This window comes from Amaranthus tricolor, chromosome 8 (assembly GCF_026212465.1).
Source record: "Amaranthus tricolor cultivar Red isolate AtriRed21 chromosome 8, ASM2621246v1, whole genome shotgun sequence".
NCBI classification, from domain to species: Eukaryota; Viridiplantae; Streptophyta; class Magnoliopsida; order Caryophyllales; family Amaranthaceae; genus Amaranthus; species Amaranthus tricolor.
In genome coordinates this window covers 30962826-30981665 of record NC_080054.1, presented here as the reverse complement: position 1 = coordinate 30981665, position 18840 = coordinate 30962826, and the positions used below count along the sequence as shown (strand labels likewise).

The 18840-nt window shown below is 33.0% G+C and overlaps 3 protein-coding genes across 7 annotated transcripts; 1 reads left to right on the top strand and 2 right to left on the bottom strand.

The window, feature by feature from the left end:
• Nucleotides 1–185: 185 nt before the first annotated feature.
• LOC130820718 (peroxidase 6-like) lies at nucleotides 186–9777 on the bottom strand. 4 transcript variants are annotated; one of them, XM_057686207.1, is made up of 4 exons: nucleotides 8945–9101; nucleotides 7969–8061; nucleotides 2145–2560; nucleotides 186–1219 (listed from the first exon to the last, which is right to left on the bottom strand). In XM_057686207.1, the coding sequence occupies exons 2-4, from the start codon at nucleotides 8033–8035 to the stop codon at nucleotides 686–688; spliced, it is 1017 nt and encodes a 338-aa protein (XP_057542190.1). In that variant the 5' UTR covers nucleotides 8036–8061; nucleotides 8945–9101; the 3' UTR covers nucleotides 186–685. The 4 variants fall into 4 exon arrangements, with proteins under 4 accessions (XP_057542190.1, XP_057542187.1, XP_057542188.1 ...); XM_057686205.1 differs by lacking the exon at nucleotides 8945–9101 and adding an exon at nucleotides 9358–9478 and having other exon boundaries at nucleotides 187–1219; XM_057686206.1 differs by lacking the exon at nucleotides 8945–9101 and adding an exon at nucleotides 9488–9777 and having other exon boundaries at nucleotides 188–1219.
• On the top strand, nucleotides 4951–6443 carry LOC130820719 (UDP-glycosyltransferase 74F2-like). Its single transcript, XM_057686208.1, has one exon. The coding sequence runs from the start codon at nucleotides 5112–5114 to the stop codon at nucleotides 5853–5855; it is 744 nt and encodes a 247-aa protein (XP_057542191.1). The 5' UTR covers nucleotides 4951–5111; the 3' UTR covers nucleotides 5856–6443.
• Nucleotides 9778–10383: 606 nt separating the features above from the next.
• LOC130820716 (uncharacterized) lies at nucleotides 10384–15364 on the bottom strand. 2 transcript variants are annotated; one of them, XM_057686201.1, is made up of 9 exons: nucleotides 14816–15364; nucleotides 13617–13775; nucleotides 13399–13482; nucleotides 12952–13029; nucleotides 12670–12762; nucleotides 12444–12587; nucleotides 12186–12293; nucleotides 10989–11040; nucleotides 10384–10915 (listed from the first exon to the last, which is right to left on the bottom strand). In XM_057686201.1, the coding sequence occupies exons 1-9, from the start codon at nucleotides 15179–15181 to the stop codon at nucleotides 10887–10889; spliced, it is 1113 nt and encodes a 370-aa protein (XP_057542184.1). In that variant the 5' UTR covers nucleotides 15182–15364; the 3' UTR covers nucleotides 10384–10886. The 2 variants fall into 2 exon arrangements, 1 of the variants encoding a protein (XP_057542184.1); XR_009045248.1 differs by lacking the exon at nucleotides 10384–10915 and having other exon boundaries at nucleotides 12186–12319; nucleotides 14816–15348.
• Nucleotides 15365–18840: the final 3476 nt, after the last annotated feature.

The window sequence follows — 18840 nt, the reverse complement described above, 5'->3', positions numbered from 1 at the left end:
TCATTTTTGAACCAACCCGTAATACCTGACCAGAAATAACCCGATGACCCAAATGAACACCTCTAAAACTGAGCACTTATTTATGAGCGTGTTCAGTAAATAATTTTCTGATTGACTTTTAACTTTAGGAATTAATTTTTAAATGTACTTTTAAATTTTTAACTAATTTTTTGTCAAATAAATAGCCAAAAAAACAATAACTCCTCGGTGTCCTTTATATCTTCATAATAGCAAATCTAATCAAACAAAAAGATCAATACTATCAAATGATCGAGCAAGCCAACAACCAATTGTCTGCACCACACTATTAGTGCTTTTACGGAATACAATATAAGTATCATTCAAACATAATAAAAAACATCAATAATTTCATATTAAGTCATAAGATACTATTGACACAAATGTATAATGAAATTCAATTTGATTACAAAAGAGAAGTTACATTACATACAAGAAATAGAATAAACAAAGCCATACAAGGAAAAAAAAAAATCCAATAAAATGAACTTAGTGACCACCAAACCCATCAGAAGAACACATTCCTTAATACTTGTTATATAATCTTTAAGATCCAAATTCATCTCAAAAACTATAATCAAAAGGCAAAACAAAGGATTTTCTATTTTCCCCATTTTTTTCATTAATTAACTCCTAATAATAATTAAATTTCTTAACAATTTCATATTCAAGTTCCACCTTGTTTATTAAAAGTATCACATCTGTGTCTAATCTCACCATCCTTATCTGTTTTAATATCCAGCATACTCACCTTTTGCATTGCCTTAGCAAAGTCATTAAAAAAAGCATTCTCGTTTTCGGCGTAGACGTCTACAATGGGCTTGGTTCTCGGGTCATCAACAAGGGCTTGGTCCGTGGCGAGTAGGCCCAGCCCGCGTTGAAGGTTCTTGTAGTACATGTTGTCGAACTTTCCGGGTGTTATGACATCATTGAAGGCTGCCATGGTGTTATCTTTGGTGTAATTAGCACACAATTTTTTGAGCCCTTCTGCATATTTAGGGTTCATCTTGGGGTCCACAGGTTGGTTTTTGCTGTATGAAAAAATCCTTTTACTAAATTCTGAGCAATGAGAAAACCCAATGGTATGAGCACCTACTAGAGCCACCATTTCTTGTACTGTGAACCCTTTTGCCTTGAACATGTGTATAATTTGAGTTATTGTCATGTTTGGAAGGGCTAAATTGCCCTTCACTCTTGAAGCCTAGCACAAGGAAACAATGCATATATAAAAATGTTTTCGATAAAGACAAATTCTTTATTAAGTCCGTCTTATTATGAGACAGCTTAATATGGGTTGACCAATTTTTTTTTTTTAAATTAATGAAAAAAATAGTTTTAATTTAGTTATCTGCTATCTGCTTTGTAAGTTTAACTCGATTAACTTGGCTTTAAATATAAATAATTTTGGCTGCATGTATGAGATTGTCACACGAAGATGGTCTCATACAAAACTTGTTGATTAATAAATCTCACTAAAAAAAATAATCTAATACCTACTAAAACCCACCTACCGGCTACCACCAGATGAGGTGTTGGTCGTTGATTTCATGATAAATTGCAGATGGCGCCAATATTTAGGTGATAAGTGCACAATTTTGTTAAGGACACCAATAATTAGGCTTAAAATCATGCAATCCCTAGCGGTTATCATACTATTACGAAACCTAAGCCATTCTTTTTCATCATCAATTAAAATCAATATTACTTGGACTCTGGTACAGATGTCGGATATTAATGTGTTCAAGTGCCGAATACATCTAAATATTCATTTTTACGCCTAAAATAAAGTGTCTAAGTGTCATACCAATGTCCGAGTATCAAGGATCGGACACGAATACGTAAAGCAAAAATGAAGAGTCGGAGTAACATAGATTGAAATATGATTAAAATGCAACTAGATATTTTGAAATACCAAATGAATTCTTTAAAACATATATTTTGACAACATTAATAATTATTTACAAGTAACTCTTTTTAATTTCAAATTCAATTTCAAGGATTTGATAAATATTATATTTCATTAAATTTAATAAAAAGTAGATTGAGGATTCATACATTAATCTAATTGTGAAGGAAAGAACAAATTAATCAAAGATAATTATGTAAAAATAAGCAGAAGATCAAACCTGAGAAACAAGGCCATCTTTGCGTCCAAAAACAACATCAATGTACGGACCACCCGTCATTTTAATAAGGTTCCTAGCAGCAGTAGCAAGAATATCAGTACAAGAAACGATGCCAGGACATTCCAATTCTAGGGCCGTTTTAATCCGAGTTACGAGATCGAAAGCATCCCCTGGAAGAGAAAGATTAATATCAGCATCTCTTTCGGCTTTTCCATGAAAATGGTTCGACGCTACAAGTGTCGAACCATCGCATCCATCCACCATGCAGTCGTGGAAGAAAACCCGAACGACTGCAGCTGCTGTGGTGGGTGTTTCCGCTTGTTTCATTGTTACGACACGGTTAACTATATCTTCAAAACGAGGGCACGTTTTTTGGTAATAGTCTCGGGTGAGATGAACGGACTGAGAAAATAGATCTGGATTCAAATGTGAAAGGGAATGGGAATGAGATTCATGTTGGTGTTTCTTTGATTCTTTTGATAATGCAATGAATGGATGAATAATAATGAGAAAAACAAATAATAATACACGAGAGGATTTGTTGATCTTCATTATTTTATTTGATGATTTTAATTTCGCCATTGTAAGAAATGGCGTTTTTTCGTTGTATTATTTTTAGTCTATATTTGTTTTTTAGTTTAAGGTAAGATTTTTTTTTTTTTTTTTTTTCAATTTGTTGAGAAGTTTTAGGATAGGTGGTAAATTCAGATTTGTGAATAATAGGTGGAAATTGATTGGAAAAAAAGAGGTAATGTATCCAATCTAGTTTTGAATAAAAAAGGGTGTGGAGGAGAGTAATTAAAGAAAGAGGGTGGATATATTGAGGACTATATTAAAAAGATGAGTTTTACATAATTTGTTGTCTATTTAAAATGAATGTAAATTATTTATGGTTAAAATATATTGTCTAAATATTGAAGGAATGACATATAAAAAACATGGAGAGCTTTGATATTCTTGGCTCGGTTAGTTATAAGGTAAGTGATACAGATCAAGTTTCAGTAGGCATAGGCACATTCTTAACGGATACAAAATTTTAGATGAATAAGAGTACTAATTTTGTAGATGACACCGTAGGCGTAGGGTGATCCCTTGATCGTACCACCTATTAACCAATCGATTCAATACGCAAGACGCAAGACGCAAGACACCATAAGTAGTCTCGCAAAGGCTTGAGCCTATAAATATGTCCCATTATGCATACAAATAGAGACTATTTAACCAAATTTGGGTTGATTTAGGGGTTCTGGCCATCTAAATATCCCTCCATAGACCTGAAAGGAATTAGGAAGAGTTTCATATAGTTTTAGGTCAGGACCCAAAATAGGTCGATAACCCTCATTTATAAATTTAAAGGCTATATATATATATATAGTTCATTATTTTGAGACATTCCTCAAGTTTCATTGGAAAAGAAATAATAAGTAGACACAATAAGAAGTCTCAATGAGTCACCACTCACCACAAGACAACCCAGTCCCAGTGTAACTGTGTAAGCAAGTTTTATCAACCCTAATATCTCTTCTACAACTCATAACAAGAATGGAAACAGTTCTACAGAATTATAAACCCATTATTTTTTAAAACAAGAAGGTTTCAAGTGTAAAATATTTTGGTCCGGTTTTAAAATTTCCAAAACCACAATTTGTGATTTGTTTTATATAGGCAGTAATGTGTGCCTTGTTCACTCCTAATAAAAATGATTTTACATAATAAACTAAGGGAAATCAAGTTTTGCTAAACAATATAAAATAGATGAATATTTTGACATCATGAGAAATTTTCAAATTACAATTGTTTTACTAGTTTAAATTAAAATAGGTTCAAGCTATTAATGAGTATTCAACTTTAAATGTAATTAGCTTTTGAAAAATACATTACTATATTAAGTTTTAATTTGATTCGTCTATATTCAATCGTGTGAGGACGACCATTGAAATTGAAATATTGGAACCGACCCTATTTTTTTGAATTAAGGTGCTGGCAATGTTGTATATTCAATGGGACCAAAGATTTATAATTCTTGGTTTTAGATTATAGTGCAATACATTAAATAATTTATTAAATCATGTACAGGTTTTATTTATATGAAGTTGCATATGATACTTGCTAACAAAAGTCAATCAAAAACAATCTCTTTGGTATTAATAACAAATTGCTTACATCCAATCCCTTAAATCTCACCTAAATGGAAGCCACTTAATGGCATTGGGATAATAGAATGTGGTCAAAATATCAATTTGATTTTGTTAATAAGTAATTTAGTTTATAAGCTTTTGATTTTTAAAATAAGATATACAAAATGAAGTTGATATCAAATAAAGAGAAATTGTATAGTAAAATCAATCAATCAAGAAAAGCAATGTATCATATATATGTTTCTAGTTATGGAATGTAATTATTTGTGCTAATAAGTAACTTAATTGGGAAGATTTTGATTTTAAGAATGTGGTATACAAATTCAAGGTAAAATCAAGGAAAATCATATAGAAAAACAATCAAGAAAGGCAATGTGCCAATGCAATCAATATTTTTAATAAATAATATAAAAGGGAAGATTTTGATTTTGAGAATGTGGTATACATAATCAAGGTAAAATAAAGGGAAATCATATAGAAAAACAATCAAGAAAGGCAATGTGCCAATATAATCAATATTGATACAAACAATATAAAAGGGAAGATTTTGATTTTGAGAATGTGATACACTAAATCAAATTAAAGCAAAGTGAGGTTCAAACTTCATAACAATGACTACAATGTCAAATGCTTAATCCCAACAACATGAAATCGGCTATATAAGGAGGCTATACAATTAGCAACACAAAAAATCTTCAATCTTAGTGGATTATACCCTTTTAAAAAAATCTTTGCCCATTATCACACGTTGTCATTATTTTCATATTATAAATAGTGTGACAATCTAAGCATAATCAACTCAAACAAAACACAAATCCATTCAAAGAAAATGAGTGAGAAAACCATCAATGGAATTGAACATGTTGCAAAACCACATGTTGTGGTGATACCATACCCAAGTCAAGGTCATATAAACCCGCTTCTTCAATTTGCTAAACGTTTAGCTTCAAAAGGTATTAAAGCTACATTAGCCACTACAAAATATACTCTCTCCTCGTTCTCTACCCTCCAAAACGTCAACATCGAGCCCATATCTGATGGTTTCGACGATGATGGGTCCCCTCAAGCAGGCTCAGAAGAACTATTTCTAAAATTGTTCAAGTTAAACGGGTCCAATTCGCTAGCCAAAATTATCGAAACTCATCAAAAGTCACCGTATCCTGTTAGTTGTGTGGTGTACGATGCGTTTTTGCCATGGGCTTTAGATGTGGCTAAGGAATATGGTTTAGTTGGTGCAGCTTTTTTCACAAACTCGGCTGCAGTTTGCTCTATTTTCAGTTGTGTGAGCCATGGCTTGATTGAGTTGCCTCTTAAGCCAGATGATGTTAGGGATAATTTGCCTAAAATGCCCTTGTTTAAGGATAATGATATGCCTACTTTTCTTAGGAAACCTCAAAGTTATCCAGCTTACTTGTCCATGAAATTGAGTCAGTTCTCTAATTTGCATTTCGCTAATTGGATTTTTTGCAACTCTTTTGAGGATTTGGAATTAGAGGTATGTACTATCCTTGTTTATATTGGCATCCTTAATTTTGCACAAATTTCACAATCACAACATAGTATTAACTCATGATATTAATCGACTCCCATATATATTTTCACTTTGGCAGGTTAGGAGAGCAATTTTATGCGGTCTTCCACTTGTTAGTAATAAAAAAAGATTGTTTTAAATGACTTGTGCTAGGAAATATCATTTACAACACAATATGATAGAAAGAGCACGTGATCTTTTTATTGGTTCATGTGCACAACCAATGAAACTGATTTATTGATTTAATCTTTTGGGATTAAGGCTTTAGCATTGATACTTTTGTTGGTTTAATGGGTCATTATAATATCGTTAATTCCACCATTAAAATATTAAAAATTGTGATAGTGTTAGTTAATGAAATGGTTGGTCGAACCAATATTTCAATTTTTTATAAGATCAATGTTAATAGTGATCAAGATCACTAAAAGGCATAATAACCTTGTGATAAAAAAGCATAAATCATCGAGTGTAGAAAAAATTCACAAGTTATGCTCTAAGAAATATGTATATTTTTCAGAATAAATTGGTGTATACAACACAAAATATCTATAATGCACGTCCATAATTATAAATATCATTTATATTTTTGTTAGAGAATGATTTTTCATGAAAAATTGATTTCCAAAAAAAAAAAACATTTTCGCCAAACTATTTAGACTAGTTAGTATAAAGTACAGTTAACAAACATTTTGAATTGAAATGGCAGTCATAGTTTAAGGTTCAAAATACTACAACTGACTAGTATAATCAAAAACTACATAGAACTATAGGAGTAAAATAATTTAGTTATTCACTTTATCACTTAATATTTATTTTATATAATCTAAAAGCAGAAATACTGCAAATATTATGATTGAATAAATGTTAGTGGTTGTAGATTATGGAAGGCGTAAGTGAAAAATGGCCAGCAAAATTGATCGGGCCTATGGTGCCATCATCCTACTTAGATGGAAGAATTGAAGGAGACATCGGTTATGGAGCAAGTTTGTGGAAACCATCTAGTGATAAGTGCAAAGAATGGCTAAAATCTAAGCCACAAAAATCAGTAATTTATGTGTCATTTGGTAGCATGGTTTCCCTAACAGAAGAACAAACCAAGGAAATTGCATTAGCATTAAAAGAAACCAATTACAATTTCCTTTGGGTAGTTAGGGAATCCCAAATGAGTAAACTTCCCATAGGGTTCCTAGATGAAGTGGCGATGACAAAAAAGGGAATGGTAGTTACATGGTGTAATCAGCTCGAGATTTTGGGTCATGACACAATCGCATGCTTCATGACCCATTGTGGGTGGAATTCGACTCTGGAAGGGCTTAGTCTTGGAGTTCCGATGATTGGAGTTCCGCAATGGAGTGATCAATTCCCAGATGCCAAATTTATTGAGGAAGTTTGGAGGGTCGGAGTTTGGGCAAAGGAAGATGAGAAAGGAGTGGTAAGGAGGGAAATCCTTAGAGATTGCTTGACGGAAATAATGGAAGGAGAAAAGGGTAAACAAATAAGAGAGAATGCAACTAAATGGAGGGAGTTGTCTAAGAAAGCAGCTGATTATGGTGGAAGTTCTGATAAACATGTTGAAGACTTTGTTAAACATTTGAGATCTAAATGTTAAGCTACAAAAAAATGACTTGGCTTCTTCTAGTTAAATCTTGTTTCGCTATGTTAGCCTTTTGTAATCAAAGGCCTATTAATAATAAAATGATCTTTGTTGTTTCATTTCTTAGGGATGTTTTGTTCAAGATAACGCTAGGATTCACGACTCACGACTCACAAAACAGAAGAGAAGTGACAAAAATCAGACGATGACTGACTTATTTGTTACCCTTCGTTTTAGAGTAGGAGTAACCAGCTGAATTCGTTTGACCCGTTAAGATCCAAGCTTGAGAGTTATTTTTCTATATTAAACCGATTTACATGTTTTTTAACAGGTAAAGCCGTAAAGTTCATGGCTTTAAGTAGGATCCCGCCCCGTTGTACATCACTAGCTATTAACGATTGGGTTAACCATTCACCAAGTTTGATATACGTGAAGTAACAAAATTATGCTTTTGTTATTGGAAAAAGAGGAAAGAAGATGTCTTTTCACGGATATCCTTAAAAAACCAAATTATGTTCATAAAACTGAATACATTAAGCCAATAAGGTATAATACTCTTACCTCGAAACTCGAAAGTATTCGAAATTTGAATCATGTTACAAAACCTCTGCGGCAACAGGATACACATCCTTAATTCCTCAGCCTTGTTCAAACCTGTTAGAAGCGGAAACATCAAAGTTTCAGCTCAACTGAAGAATGGAGAACAAATGATATAGAAGTTCATGAACAAGTGATTGTGGCTTGTGGGTATAATTTGTCCAACCATTAGGTTTAGTTTGGGTTTAAATAAAGATCTATTTTCAACTCTTATATGCCATGATTAAAAAAACTACAATATGCCATAATCAAAGACTTTAGAAAGAATTTGAACTTGCATAAAAATCCCAGTATAAGGTTCAGTTATTTAAGATTCCAAATAAATAGAAACTTTTCAAATATAACCATTACAAGATATCCAACAAAAAGCATGTTATATGTGCCTTGAGTAATGGTTCAATTCAAGTGTAGGTAAGACTCGATGTTGAGTTTTGATGGCTATGTACAAGGAAAGATTTGGATATGCCAAAAAAAAAAAACTGAGGAAAGGAGCAAGTTGGATTTTAAAAGTAGAGATGAGGGACGACTTGTCTCTCAAAGTGGCCATAGGGGCAAAGAATTGTCACCCAACTCTGGGTGCATTCGCGTGTTTCCTCTATGTTTTGGTGGATAAGTTGTGTGTGTGTTTGGGGCTTCTCTTATAAATACACCCAAAAATCATTGTATGCTTAGTCCAATTCTCAATTATATGATCATAAACCTCTAGCCTAAACATAACTTCTAGAGATCAACTCTTGTCAATTCTCTATTGTAGTCCTCCATTGAGCTCTTGTGAACTCCATTGTTTTCTCATCAATTAATAAAATAATCTAGTCCTAAGAAGGATGTAGCAAACGTTGGGCGAACCTCGTTAAATTATTGAGTTGTTTTTTTAGCACTTTTAGTTGCTAGTTCTTGCAATATCTGTTTACAAGTTCAAAACCCTAATCAACACAATTACCATTGATTTTGGTCAATTCAAGATTGTATTTAAGAGAATCGGTCTTGTAGAGCAAGTGGGTTTCATTCTCAGCTAGCCCTTCACTTCCCTCGGCCTCCCCTATGATATTAAAAAAATAGTGTTTTACTTCCTTAGTCTGAATCACAACAAACCCACTTCAGTATAAATAAATTGGTAAGAATTTATCAACAGAAACAGAATTATGCAATGATCAAACACTCTTCAAATAAAATTTACAGTGCATATTTATCATCAAACATAAAATTCACAAAATAATCCTCAACACATGAAAAACACACCTACTTTCAAACCCAACAGAAAATACAATTGAACGGAGAAAAAAATTTAGACTTTCTAATAAACCCTGTAAAGTTTTAATCTTTGTAAGCACCCAAATGAATAAAAACAAATACCCATTTCCTCCGTCAAAATAACAATTCCAAGAAATCAAATAAAACCCCCATCAAAAATAATCTTCATCAAAATACCCAAAAGCCCAAATCAAAGTTACAGCATAAAAAAGACAGTGGAAAGCATAAAGACCTGTATTAAGGAGGGTTTAGAAAAGCCAGTATTAGAGAGAGTATGAGAGAGCTATTCAGAAACACCAAGGGAAACCCATGAAACGGCGTCGTTTGAAAAGAAAGTATCATTATATTCGTGGATGTTGAATAGTTAAAGCTGCAAAGGTTTTAGAAGCATGAAAAATTGAAAAGAACACAAAGAAATGACTTAAAGGGTGGAGGATTTAGAAATAAGGGGAAAGGTGGAGCATTTTTTGTTTGGTTTATTTAGGTTTTTGCACCAATGGATGAAGATTTTTATTCATCTTTAGTCAAGTGAATACTGATTAGTGATGATGCTATATTGACATACTGCTAAGCACAAAAATTTCTAATCAATTATTATGCTTTGTAAATTATCAAAATAAAAAAAAATAATAGTAAAATAAAAAAAATTAAAAAGATAAATTAAAATTACAAAACTCCTAATTTTTTCAAATCCTACAGCATAAAATTGATTTGTTAACTTTATAAATTACCATTATTTACTAAAATCTCATCCTACTATGCACTAGCAAATAGAGAATTTAAGACTCAAAATACTGGGTCGGACAGATTTTAGATCAAGTTATTTAAATTGACTAATTTATAATCCAGCTAACTTTTAAGTTTTAATTGAGTTATTATCCTAATAGGTCAAAGGGTCAAGAGTTGTTATTGAATCAGTTGCATCTCAAAATATCTTTGTAACTATTATATGTAACTAATCACTTTAATTCAATAAATTTACATAGGTCAGTCCAATAAAAATAGTCTCATCATAAGACCGTCTCATTTAAGAATTTGTGTAATGAAAAGTGCCTTAGAGGAGCTCAAGCTGCACAAGTTGTTGTCATATAAACTCGAGAAAAAAGATAAATACAGGAAGAAATAAACTTGTGAGTAAGCAAATAGACATATCAAGAGAATAAAATACTTGTTTGATAGTCTGAGTCACAAAAATATTTAAGATGGCTATATCATCTTCAAAAAAATTTGATTATAAACCAGCCGAAAGCCGGCTTCTATAGCTGTAAGCTGTAGAAATAGGACATCGGGTAGATTCGAATAATTAGTACAAAATCATATGATTGTTGAATAAACTGGGGAAGCCCAGAAAGGGTTATGAGCCTTGCTTCTATTTGCTTTTAATGACACTTTCGACACCTAAAACTCCTTCCGACCATCCAGATTTGTTTCTCTATACCCAGCTTTGTTGTGTACATCAAGTGATCTTCCGATTACAGGTAACTATGGAGTTAAATGTTGCGGTTTTGATGGATCTTTATATTGCCTGAAAAGGAAATTCAGCACATTTGCAGCTGTATGTGATGTTTCAATCTTTCTACTGTTGGCAAGAGATGGGAAGTCGAAAAGGAATGATGCACCCGGCATTTCTGCTACTCGAAAACCTCCTGCATTTGACCATCTATAACAGCAGAGGAAAATGTCAAGCAGTAAGCGGAAAATTTTCCGAAGATTTGGGGGAAAATTCTACTCACCGGCTAAAGAGACACCTAAGTTTGCTTCGGCATCAGCATCAGAGTTCAGGTGCTGCACGTAATCAAATAATCAAGTGATTACATAAAGGCCCATAAAAGCCAACAAAATTATCTCTACTAGATTCAGATGTTAATAGTACGATCTGGGTTACACCATCAGGGTACTCAGTATCGCCCCACTAACGCCCCCTGGCCGTTTGAGATGCAGTGTTAAAACTAGCCATTAAAGTAACATAACAGATAGGTACTCGAGAACATTTATTATGAAGTTGAAAGTAGCCAACAACTATCATTTCTAGATATGAATCATGAATCATGAATCGTGAATCATGCATAGTAGTGTGTCAATTATACAAGCGAATGTACATAAAAGTAAGGACAGCTAACGTGAAGTTTCGATCTATCTTGTACCCATTCAAAGTTAAGACATTAAGTCATTAAATTGAACTTGAAGAGTAAATTTTGCCTTAACCTATTTTCATGTGTACCCTCCATTATAACATAATTGCCAACTAATTCGCTTTTTGAATTCATGATTCGCTCAAAATGGACCTAAAATAGCCCAAAAAACCATCATTTGCTTTTTCCGATTCGGGATTCCCAAGAAAATTAGTGGATCATGTCATGGTACCCTCCTACTCGAGGGCGTGTAAAAACATTGTACTACTGCAATACCAAAAGATGATTCGGTCGGAAGTCACATTAGTGCCAAAAGAGGGATCAGAGACTGCGTTTCCAGTACAATATTTGCACCCAAAACTGAAACTCACACCTAGACCTGTCAATATTTGATCCGACTCGAAATTGAACTGAAACCCGACTAGAAATTAGAGGGTCATAACCCGAAAATTTCAAACTGTAATCCGAAAAATGACCTGACCATAATCCAAACCCAACCGTTTGACCCCCAAAATGATATGCTAAAGGGCCATACCCATGGCGGAGTGTCATGGACTCATAGATCGGATATGGGTACTTGAGGTATAACAAAGAGTTATGGTAAAATAGTTTAGAAGTACTCGGGCCAAATGAAGTCATAAATGCATCTACAAAAAAGCTTACACAAGTAATATTAAAACAGAGGACATTTGAAGTGGATGTCAATTGTCAAGGTATAAGCAAAACAAAGAATAGAAGTAATTAGTGACAAGGCACAAGAGTCCTTATCATCTAGGACATCCATGGCTGAACACTCACCCTTAAAACATGAGTGATCTCGAAAGAAGAAAGCTGCTGTTTCAGTTTCATTGCCTCTTCATGCAACTCAGACATCTTTTGATGCTTCACTTTCCATAAACCCTGAAGCTGCACTTATGATTATGTAAACATTCCTAAATTAACACAAGTATCAGAAAAATTAAGCTAAAATCAGAGAATAGCATGGACAAATTTCAGCAACAATGAGTTTCATATTTAAGTGGTGAGACACTTAAGTACATGGGTTAAAAGGTAAACCTGCATGCAGACAAGTTTGCTGTCACCCATCGCTTTAATACTTGAATAACCCATCTCAAGAGCTTTCTTTAATCCTAAAATAATGGCATGATATTCAGCAGCATTATTGGTAGTAGTTCCTAAGCCTTGACGTAACCTACATATCTGTCAGGATTCTTGCATTAACAAAACATGTGACTCGAAAATTAGGAAATTGAATTTATAATCAACTATATCGACTGAATACCAGGGCTCCATCAAGAGTTCGAAGCACAACTCCGGCACCAGCTGGTCCTGGATTTCCTTTTGAAGCACCATCGAAGTGAAGAATACAGGAACACTGCTCATGACAAACAATTTGATTGATGAGAAAATTTTATTGCAGTATCTAGTTTGTAAAGCAACATAAAAATTTTCAATCCGGTGCTACTTTTAATCATCACAAAATATGGAAATAGAAGTACATAAGGCAAGGACGTGAACAAAAGAAAATACAGCTCATAATCAGCACAAATTCGAGCTTACTCACACTATCCGAAGGCACGTGATTTAGCTTCTGCAGCTTGTTCAATGATCCAGAGGTAGTTGACTGTAACTCTAAAGATCCCTGCAGAATAACTAGCGCATTACTATATCTTACACTAACAACATCAAGAGAATATACTTCTTTTCCAATTGAGAAACAATATATAGAAATAATCATTTGTCCATCAAAATTCCATAATTTTACAAAATAGTACTCCTTCCGTTCTTTTTTGTTTTTCTTGTTTACTTTTTACACAGTTTTCAAAGCAATTTGAGTCTAAATATCTCTTAATACGCATCATAAAAAATTATAAAAAAATAAATAATAAAAAAGTATACGTTAAAACGTATCTAACGAGATCTCATACGGATATATTTTATCTTTTAAATATGTCTCAAAAACATTAATCAAATTTCCAACAATATTTTGCTGCTGAAAGGAAAAAATCACCTGATTTTCTGATCCTAAAACACCATGAGGCCTTTTCTGTGGCAATTCTATGTTGGAAGTTTCATCTCTCAAAGATCCAGGTTCCTAAACAGCAATGGAAATACCTCTGCAGTTACATTTTGACAGGCTAAGCTAAATAGAGTAACATGAATAAACAATAGAATGCTTATGCAACATTCACACTGCTATATAAAGTTCAAACCTCAAACTGATCTTACCACAAAAGGGCAAGGGACAAGTGTGCCAAAAATATCATCTTTCAAATCAGAAGCTTTGATGGTATAGAGAGCATTCGAAAGCCCGTGGCTAGCAAGATATTCCTCAGCATCTTTAGGCAAAGAAAATCCTTTATATACACTAACAGGAGGGTCAGTTATCTGCACCGATGAAAGTACAGTAAGCTCGCATATTTCACCATCCTTTCTTGTATAGTAAATAGTAATATCACAAAGTTATCCCAACTACAAAAAGAAAATATAAGTGTCCATTCGAAAAAAAACAGCACCAATCTAAAAATTGCAACCACTAAAAAATCAAAGCCACGTACAAAAGAATGTCGAGGGAAAAACAAGAAATGCAACGACCAAGGAGAAAACCATATTTAATAGGGTGTATGAGTGAAACGAGGTATTGAGATGCAAAGCATACATTCAACATAAGAAACTTAATACAACAGAATCAACATTTCATAATCTAACATTCCTTCAACTAGTGAACAAGGTTGCATTCGCCCCTACTGAAGCACGGATCTTCCTCCACAGCTGCATTCAGTTCTAATTAGTTCAATCATCTAAGTTCTACTAAACAATGTGACTCGGACTCGGCTATGTATCCAATTATCTCAATTCTGAACTATATGGACATTGGATATATGTCCAAATGCAAGACTTCTCTACTTCAAAACATTTTCCATGTTTTAGGTTTCTAAATAAAGCTTTATTCAACTCATGTACAAGTGCCAAGGATCCAACACGAATCATTGAGATAAAATGAAGTGTCCAGCTTCATAACTAACACAATTAATTGAATTCAAATAAAACCAATTTAATTCATTTCAATTCTTATAAAATTTGCTTATCATTCCACCCCCACATTTCCATCAATCAATAACTTCAAAAGTTAGAAGAACAAAGTCACCAAAAGTTTAATCCATGCATAGAGCCCCATAATATTTTAAATATTCTATCACTCCCCTCCCACTCTCTCACACAAGAGCCTTTGGTTAAAAATGCGGATACATTATATATCGTTCTCGTACCTGGCACTTACACTTTTGCGTGGTGAATTAAATTCGAACATGTATCAATTAATAATCTCAACCAAAAACTTAAATCTCAGACTGAAATGATAGTTGTTATACACTCAATCAATATTTCAAGAAAAACAAACTAAAATAAAGGGAATATGAATAGATTACCGAAGAGCCAACTTGAGCTTGGCATGCATTGAAATTCTTGTAAACCCCAATAATATCCCCTTTACGAACAACAAAGAAACCCTCCTTTTCCTTATCATCTTCCTCCATTACAACAACTTCAGGGTCTAGTTTTCGTTTCTGAGGAGATTTTTTCTTAGAAGAATAGCACTTAAAAGCACTTAACCTTGCTAATACAGATGATGATGACCCAGATTTCAAGGATTCAATATATGGGTAATTAATGCGGCTTTTCCAAGGTAAATTTGAACAATATCTAAACCCATAAAATGTATAAGAAGATGATGAAATTGAACGAGATGATTTCAGCAAAAATGATGAAGATATTTGGAAGAACAAGGTGTTCATTACAATGTGTTATATCCAATTTGAAAAAAATTTGGATTTGTTGATGGAAATGTTCACGAAAGTAATTGAAGGAGATATGAGAAGGATCTTGAGGTGGGTTTTACTCAATTTGGGGTATTTGTTCTTCCGATTATAGGGGAGATAGGTTTGGTCGTTTTGGCCTTACTTTGTTCCAAAATTTAGGTTTATGATTTAGCAAAAAAATTTTACACAATAATTCAACCTTTAAATTATTTTCTTATAATAATTTCAATTTTTAATTAATTATTAATAATTCTACCTATATAAAATACTTGCCAAAAATACAATAAGTCATTTTGCATAAAAAAATAAAAATTAAACACAAAATTAAATTATAAAAATATTGAATTTTTTTTTAAAAAATAGGGAAATCAAGTAAGTTTATTTTTAAATTTTAACTATTAATTTTTAATATTTTTAATTTTTGATTTTATTTTATTTTTTTTAGCAATTAACTTGCAAAAATCGATCATCACTTGGCCAACAATGTTATTGGGTAAGTGTGTCTAAAGTTGGGATTATTCATGATTAATTAAAATCATTAAAAGGTTGAATTATTCAGGGAATTTTTCCTAAAATTTATTATCTTCAGTAAGTCTGGTTTCTTCACTAAGTCTGGTAAACCGTTTAACCAAGGGGCAAGTCATATAATTAGTCTATTTTTCTAATTAATCACTTTACTATTGTAAGTAATCACAGGTTATAAGTTATCAATCTAAGACTATAAGAAGTAATTATTTGGAAATTATAAGTGATAATTTTAAGGTTATACGTGTCACTTTAACTTCGTAAGTTTATATTGGACAAACAATAGAGATGATTTTACCGTGAGACCATCTGATTTTAGAATTTGTGAATTACTAATTTTGTGAGAGACCATCTCTAATTGAGCCAGCCCATTATATATTTTTAAAAATATTATAAGTAGGCATTAAGAATGATACAAGTAGACATTTAAGATTTTGAAAATAGGCATTAAGGATACGGTAGAGTAGGCATTAAAAATATGGTAAGTAGGGTTAATCTTTAATGGGCTGGATTTGAGATACCTCTTTCAAATACACGGTCTCACAAAAGGCTAGCTATTTGTGAGTTATCTTAGAGCTTTTGAGTCATTTCACTGACACAAAAACTTGGACGAGACGGCCTCATTATGAGATCGTTAATTTGGGTCAGCCCAATTCACACGTGTAACTACATTTTAATTTTCTGGGTATTTATCAATTTTGACATTGAAAATTGCCCTGAAAATGAAAAAAATGCTCAGGTTGTTATACGCGCAAATTGAGTTGGCCCAAATTGACGGGCTCATTATGAGGCCGTCTCGTCCAAGACCAGCTATTTCACCAAAGGCACGCATGGGTCGTGTTGGGCTCTTGCAGGTAGTGCATGACTTTGAGCATGCTTAGCAAGGGACAGGGCGAGTCATGTCGAGTTGAGTAAGGCTATTGGTATCACACTGCACGGTAGGACGCTCGAGTCTGGTTAAATTGTGTTAAAATTTTGTTCATCTTATTACTCATGTTTAAATTTTAAAATTTATCTAAATAATAATATGCATATGGGCCTCATATTGGGCAAACTAATTTCAAAGATTTATATATGTGGATTCAAGAGGTGCCATTGTTGTGCAATGTATTGGACCAGATCTAGGCATGGGGCACACTATGGCACAGGTGGAGTGATGGAGTATTATTTAGGGCAGAACGTACATGTATGGTTTTACTCAACTTTAGTGATCATCCTTATAAATTGAAAATTAGAATTGTTCCTTATTAGAAATAAATCTAAAATGAGTCTTAATTGAACTTAGAACGACTCAAGATTTCATTTGATTGATAATTAGAAGTCAGATCACTTTATCTTTCATCTGACTTTAAGTAAAAATGATAAATATTAATTTAGATCCGAACTAAATTTTTAACAACTTGAATTTAACTCAATTTGATCAATTTATTATATTTTGTATTTGTTTATATTTATCACTCATGATTTTCCAAATATTTTGAATGGCTTAACATTGACCAGAAATTTATGAAGCATGTACCACACAAAATTGAGGACAGGTTGAACTTTGAAATATAAAAGACGGAGAATTTTAGAAATATTTAAGCGAAAAAATAAAACAAATGAAGCAAATAAGCGAAAATCTAAAGTTTTCCCAAAAGCAAGCGTCCGAACCCCAAAGCTGTGCTTTGGAGCTGTTCGCAGTTAGTAACTGCGAACAGTTATAAAAGACAAAAGAGCTGTTCGCAGTTACTAACTGCGAACAGACCTGATATACAAATTCAGATCAGTTTCTGTTTTTCGCAAAATCCCATTTCTCAAACCCTACCTCTCTCGACATTTCCACCTTCTCCCTCTAAAACCTTTGATTCATTCCATCAAATCGTGCAATCCTCTTTCAATTTGGCACTTCAAAATTAGTGTGGGATACTATAGCTTGCGCAAAGGTAAATTTTTTTGTGTTTTTTTGGTGTATATTTGGATTTTAGGGTTTTAACCAAATTTGTTTATTTTTTCAAATGTAGGTTTGTAGTTGTTAAATCATGACTAATCTTAATCATCCATAAGCATTGAAGGTAATTTCTAATTGTTTTTATAGCTTTATGTTGGATTTTGAAGTAATGTTGTTGTATTAGTTGAATATTATTAGAAAATGTTGATGTTGATGTTGGTATTAGAAATGTTGTTTGTGAACTTATGAATTGATTTATTATTTGGATTATGTGTATTATATATGTATGAACTTAGCTACATTATGGATTTGAATAATTTGTAGACCAAAAAAGATTATAATCAAATGAATATAATGTACTTGTATGGGCATGAGTTGATGTTGATGTTGATTTTCTTTGTGTTAATGTAGAAAATGGCATCATTTCGCGTCACTATAGTATGTTTTTGGAATGGTTGTATTAGAGAAAATAATGGCAAAGTTCATTATGTTGGGGGAAGACGTAAGTTGTTTGCTTGCAATTCGAACATGGATTTGAATCACTTTAGACGTTTTATATCTTCTAAGATTGGATTGGACCCTACTAGAAGTACCGTAAATATAAGCTTTAAATATGCCTTGAGTGGAGAATTTATTGCCTTTCCTGTTGAAGATGATGAGGCTATAGATGCGATGTGGGAGCATTCAAAGTACACCCAAATTCCCTCTTTGGAGTTATACGTAGAAGAAGTACCATTAGAGAATGTAGTTGCTTCTAATCCTACTCCTACCCCTATGCCTATAGTAACTCAGGAAACTGTAAATCCCGTCGTTTCTCAACCCCCTACGAATCAAGTTCCAATTGATTCAATGGTTAACTTAGGAGAAATTGCTGAGATGGGACCTTGGGATGATGGAAATGAGAGTAATGAGCTCATTGACGATCCTTCTGAGGACGATGTGGATGTCGATGAGGATGCGCTAGCAAATGACATGACTCTAGGCAACATTCCTACAATCATTCCTCCTACACCTTATGCCCTCTGTCCACCTTTAACTCAAGGTAATATGTTGTATATATTATTCTACAATAATAATCTGTAACTGAAGGTAATATGTTATATATATTTTATATTATTACATAATAGTAATATTAACTAAAACTAACACGAACACAACAGTAGAGGAGATGGATCCAGCA

What these genes read in the sequence shown, in the direction of transcription:
- LOC130820716 (XM_057686201.1), bottom strand. Translation starts at nt 15,181, where the DNA reads ATGAACACCTTGTTCTTCCAAATATCTTCATCATTTTTGCTGAAATCA. An exon ending in AAGCTCAAGTTGGCTCTTCG is followed by an intron (nt 13,776 to 14,815) that starts GTAATCTATTCA and finishes TCATCGGTGCAG; the next exon opens with ATAACTGACCCTCCTGTTAG. An exon ending in ATCACGTGCCTTCGGATAGT is followed by an intron (nt 12,763 to 12,951) that starts GTGAGTAAGCTC and finishes TGTCATGAGCAG; the next exon opens with TGTTCCTGTATTCTTCACTT.
- LOC130820718 (XM_057686204.1), bottom strand. Translation starts at nt 2,726, where the DNA reads ATGGCGAAATTAAAATCATCAAATAAAATAATGAAGATCAACAAATCC. An exon ending in AAGATGGCCTTGTTTCTCAG is followed by an intron (nt 1,220 to 2,144) that starts GTTTGATCTTCT and finishes TCCTTGTGCTAG; the next exon opens with GCTTCAAGAGTGAAGGGCAA.
- LOC130820719 (XM_057686208.1), top strand. Translation starts at nt 5,112, where the DNA reads ATGAGTGAGAAAACCATCAATGGAATTGAACATGTTGCAAAACCACAT.